At 42.1% G+C, this 16,815-nt stretch overlaps 1 protein-coding gene across 2 annotated transcripts in view; it reads left to right on the top strand.

Moving 5' to 3' along the window:
- The window catches only part of hgfa (hepatocyte growth factor a), a 34,003-nt gene that overhangs the window by 10,886 nt on the left and 6,302 nt on the right, over positions 1-16,815 (top strand). Inside the window, exons 5-17 of one of the 2 annotated variants that reach the window (XM_049567200.1) lie at positions 2,779-2,921; positions 3,012-3,132; positions 3,315-3,433; positions 6,974-7,145; positions 7,333-7,466; positions 9,479-9,572; positions 10,739-10,878; positions 13,363-13,395; positions 13,634-13,742; positions 13,849-13,923; positions 15,781-15,918; positions 16,140-16,246; positions 16,362-16,495. In XM_049567200.1, coding sequence (XP_049423157.1) covers positions 2,779-2,921; positions 3,012-3,132; positions 3,315-3,433; positions 6,974-7,145; positions 7,333-7,466; positions 9,479-9,572; positions 10,739-10,878; positions 13,363-13,395; positions 13,634-13,742; positions 13,849-13,923; positions 15,781-15,918; positions 16,140-16,246; positions 16,362-16,495 — 1,519 coding nt within the window. Of the gene's footprint in view, positions 1-2,778; positions 2,922-3,011; positions 3,133-3,314; positions 3,434-6,973; positions 7,146-7,314; positions 7,467-9,478; positions 9,573-10,738; positions 10,879-13,362; positions 13,396-13,633; positions 13,743-13,848; positions 13,924-15,780; positions 15,919-16,139; positions 16,247-16,361; positions 16,496-16,815 lie in introns of both variants that reach the window. The other variant, XM_049567199.1, reaches the window with a different exon arrangement.

The following is a 16,815-nucleotide window of genomic DNA, read 5'->3' as shown; positions in this document are numbered from 1 at the left end:
TTCATCTTTAGTGATGTACAAAAATCCAGCCAATATGTTTAGCCGGCCCGGAGAGCGAAGCATGTGTGTCTGCACTCCGATGGGAACAGACTTTGGCAAGGAGATGAATAACTGGCCAACATCTGTTAGTGCAACATCATTATAGCTAACTTGCTCCCATGCAGCGGCCTTTTACGGACTCTCACCAGATGCAACCCTTTTTTTTCTGTTCAGTGAGGGACCTTGTAATTCCATTTATAAATTAAGGATACTGTATTATGATAGTAATATATTGAGCTTGTGAGTTACACACAACAGATGTGAGTTTTGGCACTTGGCAGACTATTGCAGCGAAGGGGAACAAGTGTTTTGTTGCAGTTACATGGGTAAATGAAATGTTGCTGTTAGACTTAACCCTGTCAGAGTTTTTTGGGACTGGGTTCTGTAGCTCAGGACTTTCTCCTTCTTTCTCTATTTTTTTGCTGAATTTGATGCCTGAGATTTCTTCTACTGTACTTCTGGATTGAATGATGTTGTGCATTAGCGTAGAAGCCTTGCGTAAGCCCCAGGGCACGGAGGGGAGAGCCGAGCAGACTCCCCCAAGAAAAGAGTCATTGTCTGGGGTAGTGTGTTCAGACAAGCTGCTGAAGGGAGGGTGAACTGGTTCCTTTTTCTTTTTCTTTTTTCTTTCTCTGCACATGTTGTTTCTTTTTACATCATCAATTAAACACTCGCCTTTTTTGCTCACTCTGTAATTCTCACTTTTTTCTTGTTAAAGCACTTAAGTCAGTCACTTCACTTGTTTCTTTTCACCTCTCTTCTAAGCCCACAACTTCTCCTCCTGTCTGCCCTCTCTGTCTCCCTTTGTGGGAGGGAGAGTGTGGTCGGCGTGGATCAGGGGGTGCTGACATACCAGCTTTTCATCATCCTGACCTGACAGAAGACGAATTTCTCACACTGTTCATTTAACACGGGAGTCCCATGCCGTTCCTCATTGTTACATCCCATATGTTTGGACTAGCCGGTTTTTCTTACAGTCTTCTTAACAGTCGCTTGTTCACACTGACGTGAGGTAGCCGATGACAGAGAGGGATTAGGTTTAAACGTGTTCAAAGGCTGCCAGCAAAAGACCTGCCTGATCTGCTTCAAGTGGTTCATTGCATTGTTCTGTGCTGTTGGTGGTTACTGTGCTGTGACAGAGTCTGGCTGCTTCACACATGAGGAAGCGAGGATATGGTAGGAATCGTTGAGGCAATCATGCAAAAGGTGCAAACCTGAAGAGAAGAAGGGTTTTGATGACCATATTTGCATGAGACTTATGTAACTGATCATTTCAAGGCTTAAAATGTAACCTGGTCACACTGCAGGCACTAGCATTTCTCTGAATTAAGCATATATCTTAAAGGGACAGTTAAACCCCAAATGAAAAAATACTTATTCTTCCTCTTACCTGTAGTGCTTTTTAGCAATCTAGGTTGTTCTGGTGTGAGTTGCTCAGTGCTGGAGATATCAGCCGTAGAGACGTCTGCCTTCTCTTGAACATAATGGAACTAGATGGCACTTGTCTTGTGGTGCTCAAAGCGCAAAAAAAAAAACATTTGGAAAACTCAACAGCAATTTCTCTTTCCCGAAATCATGATCTGGTTACTTAAGATAATCCACAGACCTTGTTGTGAGTAGTTTCATGTAGGAACTATTTTCTTTCTACACACACCCACTCTATCATCCGCAGGAGGAAACGTGTATCTTCTGCTACCTCACCTAGCACCCCTAGCTAGCTAACATCACAGCTCAGCCGAAGATGACGGCATTAATATTTACATCTAGTACTGTCATGAGCATGAGTAGATGCACGTTTCCCTCTGCTTGGTGATACAGTTGGCCGGTGTAGTTAGGTAGAAAGAAAATAATTCCATACGGTGATGTGGTTCCTGTACAATCATTGTACCGTGCAGAAGGAAGTTTGCATCTACTTATGGATAAAACGCTAATGCTAGTGGCAGCACGAGACGTGAACGATGGTGTCCTCCTCAGCTGAGCTGTATTGTTAGCTAGCTCACTGGTGCTAGGTGAGCTAGCAGTAGATGCACGCTTCCTTCTGCATGCTGATACGGTTGGGTGCTGTAGTTTAATAAAAAGAAAATACTTACTGTTCCTGTACAGCAGTATCACTGGACAGAAGGAAGTGTGCATCTGCTCATGGTAGTAGGCTTGTGCTAGTGGCAGCAAGAGATGATAACACTAATGACGTTCTCCTCAGCTGAGTGGTAATATTAGTTAGTTCAGTGGTGCTAGGTGAGCTAGCAGTTTATTCACACTTCCTTCTGTGCTGTGATTAGTTTGGCGGGTGAAGTTTCATACAAAGAAAATAGTTCTGACATGAAACTGCTCATTACAAGGAGGTGTGGATTATCTTGAGTACTTGGGTCATGATCTCTAGAAAGAGACATTGCTGTTGAGGTTTTCAAATGTTCAGTACCATCTAGTTCTATTATATGAGGCAGACACCTCTACAGCCGATATCTCCACCACTCTGCAACTCACATCAGAACAATCTAAACTGATGAATAGCTCTACAGATAAGAGGTAAAATATGTATTTTGGATTTTGTGGTGAACTGCCCCTTTAATGTAAATGCCCCTTGAATTTATTTGGCTTGTTACTGAGAGCACGAGCAGGCAGGTATGGTACTGTATATATCACTAGAGCAGCCAAGTGTGCAAGTACTCCCTAACATTTATTTACACAGCTTACAGTATCAGTTAACACTTTCAATAATGTGTGTCTACTCCGCTGTAGGTTTTATCCTGATAGGTACCCAACACAAGACCTGAGGGAGAACTTCTGTCGGAATCCCAACAACGACCCCGGTGGTCCGTGGTGTTACACCACAGACCCCAACGTACGAGCAGAGGAGTGTGGCATACCACAGTGTTCGGAGGGTAAGACAAATGCCATCACCAGACAATAGGATATGGCCAAAAAAAAACAGATCCAGAAGTTTTGATGAATGATGTTTTCTCTGTTTACAGAAATCTGTATGACATGTAATGGGGAAGATTATCGGGGCAAAATGGACCATACAGGGAGTGGCAAAGAGTGCCAAAGATGGGATTCACCAAGGCCTCACAAACACCGTTTTCAGCCCAAAAAGTAAGCAGCAAAGCTGATAATCACACAGGAACCTTTCTCACGGACATTGCTGTACACACCCATGACAGATGCTTAAATAACTGACGCTAATACCCAGGAGAGGTAGACCTCACCAGTTGTTATGACTTATGTCTCTCCCTCTGAATCTGCTCTTTCCTCCCCGTCTCCATCTCCTCTCTCAGGTATCGGCACAAAGATTTAAAGGACAACTACTGTCGTAACCCAGATAATCGCCTCCGTCCCTGGTGCTACACAATGGATCCCAAAACACCGTGGGAGTACTGCAACATCTCTGTGTGTGGTAAGAGCTTACAGACTGTATACTCCAAGTCTTGGGCTTGGGTTTTGTGGACATAGTCTTTAAAAAATCAACTAGAGACCAAATTATTGTTTTACTGATTTATGACTCTTATAACAGTATGTGTCACACAGTTTAGGGAACCATTGTAAGATCTAAAAGTGGACATGGCGTTGAGGAGCCTTTGCTTGGTTTTGGACAGACAGACTGTGGTTGGTACAACCAGATAGTGGTTAGATGGTACCAAGGGGTTTGTTACATACGAGACTTTAGTGGTTGCGGTGAGCGAAGTAACAAAGCTCCTCTTCTCTCCTGCAGAGAGTCTCACAAGGCTTTTGTTTACCAAGCCTGGTGTTTCATGTGGTGCTAGGCTTCCAATCCTCCTACCTCAACAAGGAAGAGTAAATAGGCTGTTTGCAAAGGGGAGTGTCTGACTTCAGAGAGCCAGAAGTGTTTTACTGAAACCACTCACAGATGACAAGGGTCTGTAAAATGGACTGTTACAATAGAGGCTATTATACAGAGATGCACCACATGGCCATCAGAAGGCCTAATAGTTGTTTCTGTGGTATTAGAACCATCATGTTTACCGATAAGTGATGAAATAAAGAAAAAGTGGAGAGGAGGAACATAATGAATGCAGATGCTGCCGTAGAGACACAAAGGGTCACCCAGTAGTTTGACTAGTATGACAATTAAGTGATGACCAAATCTCAGTCCAACTGACCCTTTGATAAGGCCCAACCCCAATACACCCCTTGCCCCTACCACTTTGCTCTTACCCCTCTGTTGTGCTTCACATTCAGGGGAGTGTGTGTCTTTTCTTGTTGGGATACAGGAGAAGGGTAAAGTGTTAGGGCTACATCGCCCTCCAAACGGAGGTTTTTCAGAGGCACACTCCAAAGTGTTTTGACAAATCATCAGCAAGATGGCCGTACATTTTCTTCGTTAATGAAGATTTAAAAATGATGATAATCATCTAGTATGTTAATTTAGTGTTGTTTCAATATATTATGGTACTTTTCTTCATATGTAGCATAACTAAAGAAACCGCTAGTATGGCAATGTCTCGGTAGCAAACTAGCTAACTAGCTAACATTACATCGTTGATGCTGATTTGTGCATGACAGTCCCGCATTTTGACATATTTCCATGTCGCATTCCCCCCTCTGCCCAAAATTTAACTTAAGTCCAGCAGCAAAGCTGCCATACTTGTTACTGCCTCTTTTACATCAGTGCAGACTGGCACAGTAGGAGCATGTGTTGCTAACGTTAGCTACAGAGCAGTGCTAGTGGCTTGGTAATGAAGCAGCGTGAAGACGTGTTTGATTGACTGAAAGTTAAGTTGTGAATGAATCCCACACACAACCACAAAACGATCCCTGTGGCCCAGGCAAGAGAAATCACCAGCATACTGATTATGTATGTATCAGAGTCTTAAAGGGTTGTCCCATTACATAGAGCAAGTCTTCAATTACTACCCCTCATAACTGTGCTCCGAGGGGTAAGGTGGCTCTCAAAAATAGGGGGTAGGAGCAAAAAAAAAGAAATGGAACTGGGCCCTAAATCCCACCCTCTGATGCAAACTTGCCAGGTGTGGCCTAGCATCGGCCAGCTGCGACCATGGCTATACAGGGGTGTTCCAATGACTCGTCAATTTTCAGGCTGGTTTGAACTAGGCTAACTAGGCTACTGAAGGTATACGGAATGTATTCATGTACTGCTTTGGCTTTTTAATGATTGTAACACTAAATGAACACCTAACCTGTTTTATAAGAACACTGATGTTCCTTAATTTCACTGTCTTCTTTCTCGATTGCCGGGTGATTTGGTGGTTCACTTTAACACTGGTATCTGAAGGCTTTAGCTTCTGTATATCATTTTCAGCTGTTTTCACCTCTAAATCAGTTTGACATCCAGGATATATATTTCAAAGGCATATTGTCGACACTTCCGTCTGCTTCTCTCTGAAATTGCATTTTCCAAAAATTCGATATTTCTTCAGGGAATGCAGTTATTGACAGTGTGGGCTCCATGCTAGCTCCGACAGGGTTGATGAACCATCAGAAGCTAACAGCTAAGGAGCAGGACGTAGTTAGTGGGCTCTGTTGAATACCTATGGTAGATTTTGGATTGACCTGATGGACAGAACTTGAGCAACCACCATAATGAAAACCTTTTAGTCAACTCACTCAGAGAACCGGGGTTACATCAGCAACCTGAAGTTATTTATTAAGAGGAAATGCCAAACTGTCTCTGGCTCCAGCCTCCTTTTTCTAATTTATATCACTGTAAATCGAATATCTTTGGATCTTGAACTAAGAAAACTAAGAAAAATGTGAAGACTATTCACTGTCATTAATTTCTAGAGTAAACAAATACTTGGCTAATTGTAAGAAAATAATCTATAGATTAAAATCATCCCAAAGTGTAGCCCCATTGTATTTGCTATTGTACTATATGAAACAATAAGGCATACTGTAAGTGTTATGGGGATAAACAGTATAACTCCACTTGAGTCATATCACATTTGGCAGAGTCTGACAGAGTTGTAGTTTAGATAACTTTTGCCTTCACATGTAGTACAAAAGACAGTGGTAAAATAATGGACGCCAAATAGAGGTTACACCATTGGAGAATTTATTCTTTTTTTTTTTTCTTTGAAAGCACAGTGAAATATTCCCACATGCACACCCACGAACACACGGAGCATCTCTCTTTGTCTCTGTCAGACACATACACACATGCACTTTACAGTACATGCGATGATTTACAGCGAGGGCGGAGGATCTGCATTTGTCCAGATGTGTGCATCCCTCAATGCCTGCCCTCAGAAAGATAAAAACCACTGACCTGTACTACGCAGTGCACACAGACACTGGCATGCATTACATCAAGCCAAAGAATCCCCCTTTTCCATCCGCCTTCTCGTTTCTGCCTCAAAACATTCCCTTTCCTCCTCCATCTTCTCCCATCTCATTTGTCAAAGGCTAAAGAAACAGAGACAGAAATCCAACGGGGAGAAGTCGCTCCCCGTGTACTGCTATCCCCGCACTGCTGAAAAGCAGAATTCCATCTGAAGATGTTTGGAATAGTTTTCCGGTGGATACAGTTGCCCCGGCCAGACCGGGCTTGGATGTGATATCTTTGGTTGAGCTTCGATAAACAAATTCACCAGAAACAGATTTTAATGTTTAGGCAGAGATCATGAAGCTGATAAGGTTCCAGATGTTTTCTAACAACAGCCTGTGACGTTGTGTGCCGTCAGCAAGTTAAATAAGGGCATATTGTTGTGGATATCCCTGCATGCAAGAATGTAGGACAGCCGTGTTATGAATACACAAAGTTTCCTATCGCAGTTGAGACAAGGGGGGAGTGCTACTGTTTTTGATCATCTGTCTCTAGGTTAAACATGACACATTCTTCTGGGGATTAATACCTCCCTTCTTCTCTCCTTCCCTCTCACCCTCCTCCTACATCTCACTCTTTAGCAACCTCCTTTTTCATGCCCACACTTACATTTTCTTTTTCTTTCCTTGCTAGATTCGGACTCAAGTGAGGACACAGATGTCAATGTAACAACATCCTGTGTCCAGGGAAAAGGTAGAGATTACCGAGGCACAATGAATGTCACTCCGGAGGGTGTGACGTGTCAGCGCTGGGACTCCCAGTTGCCCCATAACCACTCCTTTCTCCCTCAGAACTTCAAATGCAAGTGAGTAATGTTAGTTTCATAGCCCCTGACAGCTTGGCTTCAAATGTCTCTCCACTGTGTTTTGTCCATTTTGTGTATTTGACTGTTGAAGTGCCAAAAAGAAAAGTGATCAGCATGAAGCATAAAAAATGAAATTTACAATACATCAGCCCCATCATTTAAATTGTAGTTTGTGTATGTGTTATAGAGACCTCAGAGAGAACTACTGCCGTAACCCCGATGGTGCAGAGTACCCATGGTGCTTCACTACAGACCCTAATCAGAGGATAGCCAACTGCACCCACATCCCCAGGTGTGATGCTGAGGCCACACAAAAAATAGGTAAATTACTGTGCAACTTCACCTTTAAAGGAACAGTTCAACATTTTGGGGAAATACACTTACTCATTTTCTTCCCAGGGTTTAGACGAGAAAATTGATTCCACTCTCACATTAAATATTTGTAGCTAGCAGAGAGAGCTAGCAGCTAGTTAGCTTAGCCTAGCAAAAAAGACTGAAAAAAGACTGAAAAATGGGGGAAGCTCTGTCCACAGGTAAGAAAATCTGCCTATTAGTACCCACAGTCCACTAATACATGTATTATTTCTTGTTCAATTAATTGTCACTGCACAGAAATGTAAAAATGACAACATGGTTTAACAGGAAGTTGTGGGCTGTAACAATTTCTTGGCGAACAGTGAACATGACAAGATGTAAGGTGCTAATTTGTAGAGGTCAGACCAAGTCATTGTTTTGGTCACAAGTAAGTCTCAAGTCTTTGAACTCAAGTCCTAAGTCAAGACTGATAAGTCCCAGATCAAATCCCAAATCCTAAACTTTGAGTTCTGGGTCCTAAACAAGTTGTAATATGGTCCTCACCAAATGTAAAGTCAATTTCACAACAGAGTAGTAATATATTAGTTACTCAAAAACTAAGACTACTTTTTAAAAGTTGTATTTCTTTGAACAAGTTTGGTAAAAAGTTATTTAGTGGTTAAGCTAACGTTAGCTAAGCATTAGCTTTCTATGTTAATATTATCCTTGACTTACTGCTCTTTGTCCACCTTCAAATGTCGAACAAAGCTGAAAATTGTTGTGCCTCTCTCTGTAATTTTCGACCCACACCTTTTGCATATTCCAATTTTTTTATTTACACTTTTTGCACATGAACAAAATTAACTTAAGTATTTTTTTCCAACTGCTGCTCAGTAACGTAAAGTTAGCACTTCGTGGTTTTCTCCTTTAACTTGATTGGATGCCGTTGGATTGGTTAAAACAAAGTGAATCTTGGGACTTAAGTGTCAACTTGCTGGCACACTTTAAAATAACATACTTTTGAAGCTTTGGGCTTGGAGGAAGGTATCAAGTATTTTTACATCAAAAGGCTGAAGTCTGTGTGAAGTCCCAAGTCTAGTTTCAAGTATTTGTTTTTTATTTTGTCACGTCTAAAGTCATTTAATTTTTGACTTAAGTGTGTCTTGAGTCAAAGTCATGTGACTTGAGCCCACACCTCTGCTAATTAGAGATTTTTAGAGGTGCTGTTGGGTGAATTTTTCTCACCTGTGTGCAGAGAAAGGCTAGGGGTTTCCACCTGTTGCCAGTCCTAATCCTATACTAAGCTAACTGGTGGTTGTGGGTACATTTTCATCGTGCAGATATGGGAGTGGTATAGATTTTCCCACATAACACTCTACTTCCCAAAATGTCAAGCTATTCCTTTAAGACTACCAGAGTGTTGTCTAAGCACCAAACTTCATAAGAATGGCAAATATCCATGCTGTCTCCTGTAGAATGTGATTTAAATATAGATCGACAAATGCTTTAAGAGCCATGTTATGTTTTTGCAAAGTGGAGTTACACAGACACTTTGTATATTGCTCCCGTAGGACTGGGCCACTTGGCAGCATGCTACCCAGTGAATTCCATTTCATGGAAGAACACGAGTACCAGACTTTGGCATTAGCGCTCGCTGTCATTTCCCATGTTCCTCTGTGTTACATTTACAGTGAGATGACCACACGTGTTAAGCTGCAGCCAGCATGTTAGTTACTACAGCCCCTCTTCTGATTCTGTTTAAGAACAGACATAGTAAGGTTTCAAATTTTGTACCGCCGCTTACACAGGGGCCTTTGACTTTAAATTGATCCAAACCACATAGAAAAGCCAAAAATCTGAACTTGATTATGTTATGTTTGCATCAGTGAGAAAGACAGCCACCACCCAAATTATGTATGTAGTTCAATCTCGCTGATTGCGTGTAAGTGTTTGAGAAACTGCCAGGCTAAGTAATTCTATGCTCTCTTGGGAGTGTTTTACAAGATGGTCTGAAATAATGATATCTCTTTCTTCCTTAGAGTGTTATGAAGACAACGGAGAAACATACAGGGGCACTTTATCCACAACTCGATCTGGGATTCCATGTTCAAACTGGTCAAATCACATAAACAGGTAACAAAGTTGTTTATTCTGCATAATAAATTTGTTGTTTTGCTCTGTCTTTTAACTCACAGTCAAGCTTAAGTTGTACTGAAAAACACACAGGAGGTTTCCTAGAGAGGCTGACATTTTTTTTCAGCTCAGTTGATGAATGTTTGTTGACGACTCAGCTCCCCTTGCCTTGTGAAAATCCCTCTCATATGAATGAAGCTAAGCAGTGAAAACAAACAGCAAGAGGAAATCAGGGGTTCCTCAGGGGTCAATACCAGGCCCAATTATTATTCATCTAACTGACGAGAGGAAACCCTGCGGTGCTCGCCAAGTGACCCATTTTGACAGAGAGGTTGCCCACTCTGGGGTTGTCGCTTGGCACTTATAAGTCAGGCTGTTGGAATTACTTAATTTACAGGAATTTTAAAAGCCAAAATGGCACAGACAGATGGACATGTTCCAGAGCCGACCCCTGACCCCAGGAAGTGCTTTCTGAGGAAAGTAGATCAAAGCCAATCAGCTCCCTTGCGTAGACTGCAGCCAGCGAGTCTACCCCGCTCAAGGCCAAGGGTCATCCCAGGAAAAACTGCTCAGAGCTACAGCTTGTTTAACATTCTCCTGGGAAGTGGAATTATCTTCACCTCTTGACAAATTGTCGGCCATCGCTCAGTATTGTTTGTGTGTGTGTGTGTCCAAACTCCTACTGGGTAATTTCTTTTCAGTGATATTTTAGGTATCTGAAAAGATTACATTTAATTCTCCCAGAGCTGTGTGGAGCGCTGCAAAAAGACACAAAATTAAATGTAACTTCCTTCAAATCGGGGGCACAACCGAACAGTTCCACAGAGGATGTGGCTCCTGCTGGTCTGAGCCCTGCTGAATGCTTCGAGTGCATACTTTCATAGTCCCATGAGTACTCTTCACAAAACTCTGCGTTTCCTTCTACGGCCTCTGTGCAGCGAACGCAGAGGATTCATTGCACTATAGGAAGGCCATAGTCAGACTTTCCAGGCATACCATGGTTACTTACAGTGTATATGCACTGTATGTGCATGATGATGTGTGTGCCACTGTTTTTAGAGTGCGAGTGTATAAAACTTTATGAAACGTGGCCTAGTGTTAGTTCTGATAGACTGTGTGCAAAATAACAAACGGAATATGAGAATCTGTATCTGTGTGTTTTACAGTGGGGATTCTCACTCTACAGACTCCCACGTGGGGCTGGAGAAGAACTACTGCCGGAACCCAGACCGGGACAAACATGGCCCCTGGTGTTACACCAATCCAAATAACCGCTTGGCCTGGGACTACTGCAAACTGAAGCGCTGTGAGTGTCTTAAATAACCTTGTCACTGATGTCTCTGTAACAAGAGATGCATCTGTGTTACATCAGCCATGAATATGAGCAGAGCCTTAGTTCAACATAGAAGAAATGCGAATGGTGCACATGTGTTGTATAGTGCATTGTTTTAGTGATCTATTAATGGAGTAGTTTGATTTTATTGGCTTTCTTACCGAGGGTTTGACAAGAAAATTGATACCAGCCTTATATAGTAACCGTATAATAATATGTTGATAGAGTGAGCAGCTATTTGCGTAGCTTGGCACAAACTTGACAGACTTGAAACACCTGTAAAATCACAATGTAGGCTATCAATTTTACACTTTATTTTTTCCACAGATTAAACAAACATATAAAGTTTTAATTAGTGAGATTTAGAGGCAGTGGTAGAGGGATTTTGTTACCTTTCAACAGAGCCAGGCTAGCTGTCTCTGTGCTAAGCTAAGCTAACCGGCTGCTGGCTGTAGCTTCATATTTTTCCCACCTTAAAAGGAGCTGTATGCAACAGTCAGAGCATATCTATGACTCAGAGTCTCAGTTAAGATCGTATGGACACGATTCTCAACATGGAAATGGCTAAGCCAGCTGCTAGCAGCTAACGGGGGTTGGACATGATTGCTTCTGCAACAGCGCTGTCCTGCCACCATGGGTCCGGATGGCATTATCAGCAGTGATCACTTTATGAACACAGAGCAGCAGGCGATTAGCTACCCAGTGGGATACACTCACAAGGACTCCAATGCATTACCATCCATGTGCAGTGGGACCAGCTACCACGACAAAGAACAGAGAAGCTCCACATACAACTCACAAAGAAAGCGTGAATTCTCTGCCCAAGACGCTAATATCTTTAGATAGTGAATGCTGCTATAGTTACGTTCTGAATGAGGCATACAGTGACTTTAAGGTGGACAGTCTCTCAGAACAGTCTCAGAAGCATTGTTCACTTGTGCAAAAACTGCCTGTCTTTTAAGTTAGAGGTAGAAGCTTGCTGTCAAAGTGAGGAACGGGGTTAATGATGAAGTGGAAGTATGTGTTGGTACCAATAAGAAATGAACAGCCTACAAGTGGTTAATTCCAGTAGAGTTTAATTCAAAAACAGAGAATGGGTGTTAATAACATGACCCCTGTTTTGGTCGCAGTTCTGAAAGCACTGCACATATTGCTACCAATACAGATGCAACTGAGTGGTTCAAAGTGGGAATGTGCGGAATGTTAAGGAAAGAATTTGTAAATGCTGCCTGTGGACGCCTGGCTAATTTCTGCAGAAAGCAGGTGTGGATTGTTGGTTTCAGGAAATTCCAAAAACTGTCACTATCCATTCACTGAAAGCACCCTTTCATCACTTTGCTCATGATGTACTTGCTTCAAAAACGTATAGCGATAATGACTACCTATGTGTTTTGCGTGCTGCTGGAGTGTATCTTATGAAGGTCCTTTCACATCTGCCCTGTTTGGTTCGGTGCAGTTGAACTCAAGATCGTTTGCTCCGTCAGTGCAGTTCGTTTGGGCAGGTGTGAACACAGCAATCGCACTCAGGTGTGCACCAAAACAATCAGGCCAAGACCTCCTTGTTTGGGTTAAACATGAGCATGTTACAGTCCTGGAGGATTATTAATGTGCACCTCCTCCTGTACTGCCTTAATATGCACATTCAGCACATCCAATACATCAAAACATTGTTTTCTAGTTGGAACCGCACCTCGTTTTCAAACTGTATGGTTTGACTAAAATGAACAATGACAGCAATATAGTCCACGATGAGCAGCGCTAAAATCAACCTGCATAGTTGTCCCTCCATTGTGACATTAGAAAGTGTCACATTTATCTTGCAAGTGATCCTTTCAGACAGTCCAGAAAGCACTCCTTAAAGAGCATTGATTGGCATTTAGAATACAGTAGAAGAGGACAGTGTTGGTACAGTGGTGCAAAGCAATGAGATAACACAAGTGGTTTAGCTTTGCAGTCTTTGTTGACTTCAGCTAAAATGTTATAATAATTGTGTTTTCATACGGCTTGTCTGGCTGCTTACGTAATCTGTCAGCCGTGGTTTCGTCCCATTTGGCAGAGTACACATGTTGCTGAAACATCGAACAGATGCAGGTCTCTGCTGCCATCCTTTTATTAGAGCAAACACACACTCAGACGGCCGGACCCAACATTTTCTTTGGCTGGTTTCAATCTGGCCGCGTTGAAGAGCCTCTTTCAAATGGCTGCACAATAATTTCCGTAATGTAAAACACATCTTCCATGAAGTTTTTGAGGTCTCAAGCAAATTTATTTGCTGCGGTTTGCGGGCTGTTAGAGCCTCCAGCAAAGATTCAGAGATAAGTCTTCATAAAGCAAAGAAGGGTGTCTTTTTCAACGAGGTTTCATGCTTTGTGTGTCAATGTATGGTCAATGGTTTAAATTATATCCTGCTGCTGTGGGGTCTCCTCTTACTGTCATGCTTTTCTTTGCTTCTATCAGGTGAATCAGCGACAGTGGCTCCTCAACGCAACAGTGAGTATCGCTTCGGCGTATCTGGCTTTTACCAGTCTAGTCCTCTTCCTCGTCCTCTTATCTCCAATCTCGTCCCTTTTCCTTTTTACCCTTTATATCAAATCCGTCTGCTGTCATGTACCTGACTAAACAAATCATATTTTATGGTCGCCTTTTGAAGATTTAATGTACATTTCCCCACTGAAATGTAAATAACACATCCATCTAACATGCAGCATAAAACTGTCTTCATGTGTAGCTCTGACTGGGCCCAAGATATCGTGCTTTGTGCATATAAACACCAGAATTGTTGGAGGACACCAAGTGCGTGGGACAGATGGCAGCTGGGTTGTTAGCATCCAAAGAGAGTATGTCATTTTACATCTGTTTTATTGCGAAATATTTAAAACTATATTGCTTTTTTTATGCTTTTACACCTATAGTAATGGTGAAAATTGTCTTAAATTTTCTCAGGAATGTTCATTTGTGTGGGGGCTCGTTGATCAGAGAAGACTGGATTTTGACGGACCAACAGTGCTTCACCTCCTGGTAATACTCCACCTTTTTATGTCTGTCTGGCAAACTTTAACCAAGCCCTTCTGTCATTTACCTCTTCCATTTATCTCTCGAACATTTTTCTTTCTTGCTTGCTGTCTTCTTTAACATAAAGATGGATGTATCCTGTTTACTGGTAGTTACTCACTCCAGACTGGCCTGCAGATCTGCCTAACTTCTGCAGTTGTCACAGCCTGTCATATACATATATAATCTCTACATCTGAAGTAGTGGCTTTAAACAAAGCGTCCCTATCTCTGTAGTCATGTACAGTACTCTATGTATTGCATATGGTGTACATCAGTGGCTTTTAGCCATTTAGCTGATATTCTCAGGCCCGGTGTGTGTCATGGAAAAACATGCTTGTACTTGTCTTTCGTGTCTTCACATTTTGCAAAAAGGATCGAAAAGTCATTTATTACTTTTAATGTCAAATTGCTGTAATCATATTTCTGTGCAACAATGCACCTGTAATTTTGTGTTTAACATTTTGCAATATATCTCAACTTACCTCATGCAATATTTAAAGGAGCTATATGTGACATTCAGAGCATTAACAATTAAGTCATGCTATCTGTGTGTGTTGTAATGTGAGCTTCTCTGTGGTTTGTTGTGTCCCTGCGTGCATGTTAGTGCATGTGTGTATCCTACTGGCTGGCTCATTACCACCGCTTTGCACTGTGCTCATTCATCAGTGCACAACGTGATTTTGCCAAGTAGGAAACGCCCCTGGATCAACATCCCATGTGGCATTTATTAACTGTTCACTAACTTTGTCTGTGAACAGTTTACTTGTTAGCATAGCCTACCTAGTTAGCAAGCTAACTTGCTAACATTGTAGCCTTTTGGAAGGCTTACTTGTTAGCTAGTTAGCAAGCTAGCTCACTAATATTCTTGTCTATTGGCAAGCTCACTTGTTAGCATGGCCACCTCCGTTAGCAAGCGAACTCGCTAACCCTGCAGTAGCTTACAAGGTTAAGCTTAAAACTAGCTTAGCTCTGAAGAAGCACAAAGGAATTTTGAAAGAAGCAGAAGAGCAGCACACTGATGATGTCAGAGGTCATTGATTGCAATGTTGGTCCTGGAATGCGATGTAGGATGTTAGTCCAGGAACATGTCCTACTTAGCAAAATCACGTTGGGCATTTGACAGTTACTGCTAATATGTAGACGGTGTGCGGAAGTAGTGCCCACCCTCCAGTTCCCCTTGGCTAACACCATTAGCTTTATCATCACTGTTGCTGTTGTTTAGCACTGTTCGTGGAATTAGCACTGTTAGCTGCTAGCCACCTGTTCAGCCACCACAGTGTTGTCAAAACAACTCAAACTCTCCAAATTTGATAAATTTACCTTTAGGAGCAATATCAGAGCAGCAAACAATCTGCTACATAGCCTAAAGATATAGTAAAGGTGGAGTAATGGCTTTCTGAGCAGAAAATTTAGTGACGCTCCCTTTGCCTGTGCTTCTCCATTCTTTGCATGTGAGTCCCTGTGTGTGTATCCCACTAGCTAGCTAAGCACCATCGCACTGCACTGCAGTCATGTGACAGGTAATCACTGGTAACGCCATCCTGACCCATAGTGGCGGGCTAGCATAGTCACAGTAGTGTAACACCCACCCTCTGCTTTCCTCCCATGTTAAAATTATCAGCTCTGTCAGCACTGTTGCTGTTTTTATTATTGTTTGCACTGTTAGCACTGTTAGCTTTCACACTTGCATAAAGCAGAGGGACTAAAAAACAAAAATCGAAGCAGCAAAGACACAACTATCCTGACTTTTAGTCTCTAGTTTAGGTAAAGCTCCAGTAACTTTGGATCTTACCTTTCCAATAATGCAACTTGTGGTCATCAGTGTTCCAGATCTCAAGGATTACAGTGTGCAGGTTGGTCTGCGCCACCTCAATGAATCCTCAAGCCATCCAAGGCTACGCATCTCTCGCCTTATATGTGGTCCAGAAGGATCCAACCTGGTTATGCTGAAACTAGAGGAGTAAGTTCTCAATTACTCACAAGGTTTCCACTAATTTATGATCCTAATGTTAAAGCATAACTAGTGATGTAGTCTTTTGTATCGTATTGGATTTTATTGAAATTTTTATTGCTCTAAAACATTAACGTGTCTTATTTGCCTGACATGCTTCTTATTTCTGTGCATACAGACTGTTTTATTTATGAAATAATTGATTGTGACTATTACTGTGGTTGTTCTAGTCCCGCCCCTGTGTCCGAAGGTGCCTCCACTATTCATCTTCCAGTGAAAGAGTGTCACATTGCCGAGGGCACCAACTGCACCATGTACGGATGGGGGGAAACCAAAAGTACTGCCTTCTTCCACCCACATGCCCTGCCACTTTGCATTTCAACCATTATTATTCATACATAAAGAATATCTGAAGCATTTAACAATCACACTGCATATCCTTCTCTGTCCAGACACAGGATACGATGAGGCACTGAACGCTTTGACCATGCCCATGGTCAACAACGACATGTGCTCACAAATCAAAGGGGACGCTGGGGAGAGCAGGATATGTGCCGGCGGCAAGAGAGGAGAAGGCGTGTGTGATGTAAGGATCACAAATAAATGTCTATACAAAGAACATGAATGCAACATGATTGTACATTACCTGTAGTGCTATCTATCATTGTTTTGGTGTGAGTTGTCATAGAGATGTCTGCCTTCTCTTAAATATAATGGAACTACTGTAGATATCACTCAGCTTGTGGTGCTCAAAGTGCCAAAAAAATAAATAAAACTTAACGGCAATGTCTCTTTCCAGAAATCAGGACACCTTTACTCAAGATATCACTGTGTAGAGGGAAGCATGCATCTAATGCTAGCTCACCTAGCACCACTGAGCTAACTAACATTACAGCTTGGCCGAGG

This window comes from Epinephelus fuscoguttatus, linkage group LG22, assembly GCF_011397635.1.
Source record: "Epinephelus fuscoguttatus linkage group LG22, E.fuscoguttatus.final_Chr_v1".
In the NCBI taxonomy this organism is placed as follows: domain Eukaryota; kingdom Metazoa; phylum Chordata; class Actinopteri; order Perciformes; family Serranidae; genus Epinephelus; species Epinephelus fuscoguttatus.
Note: the sequence above shows the minus strand (reverse complement) of the source record. Positions and strands in the feature narration are given on the sequence as shown.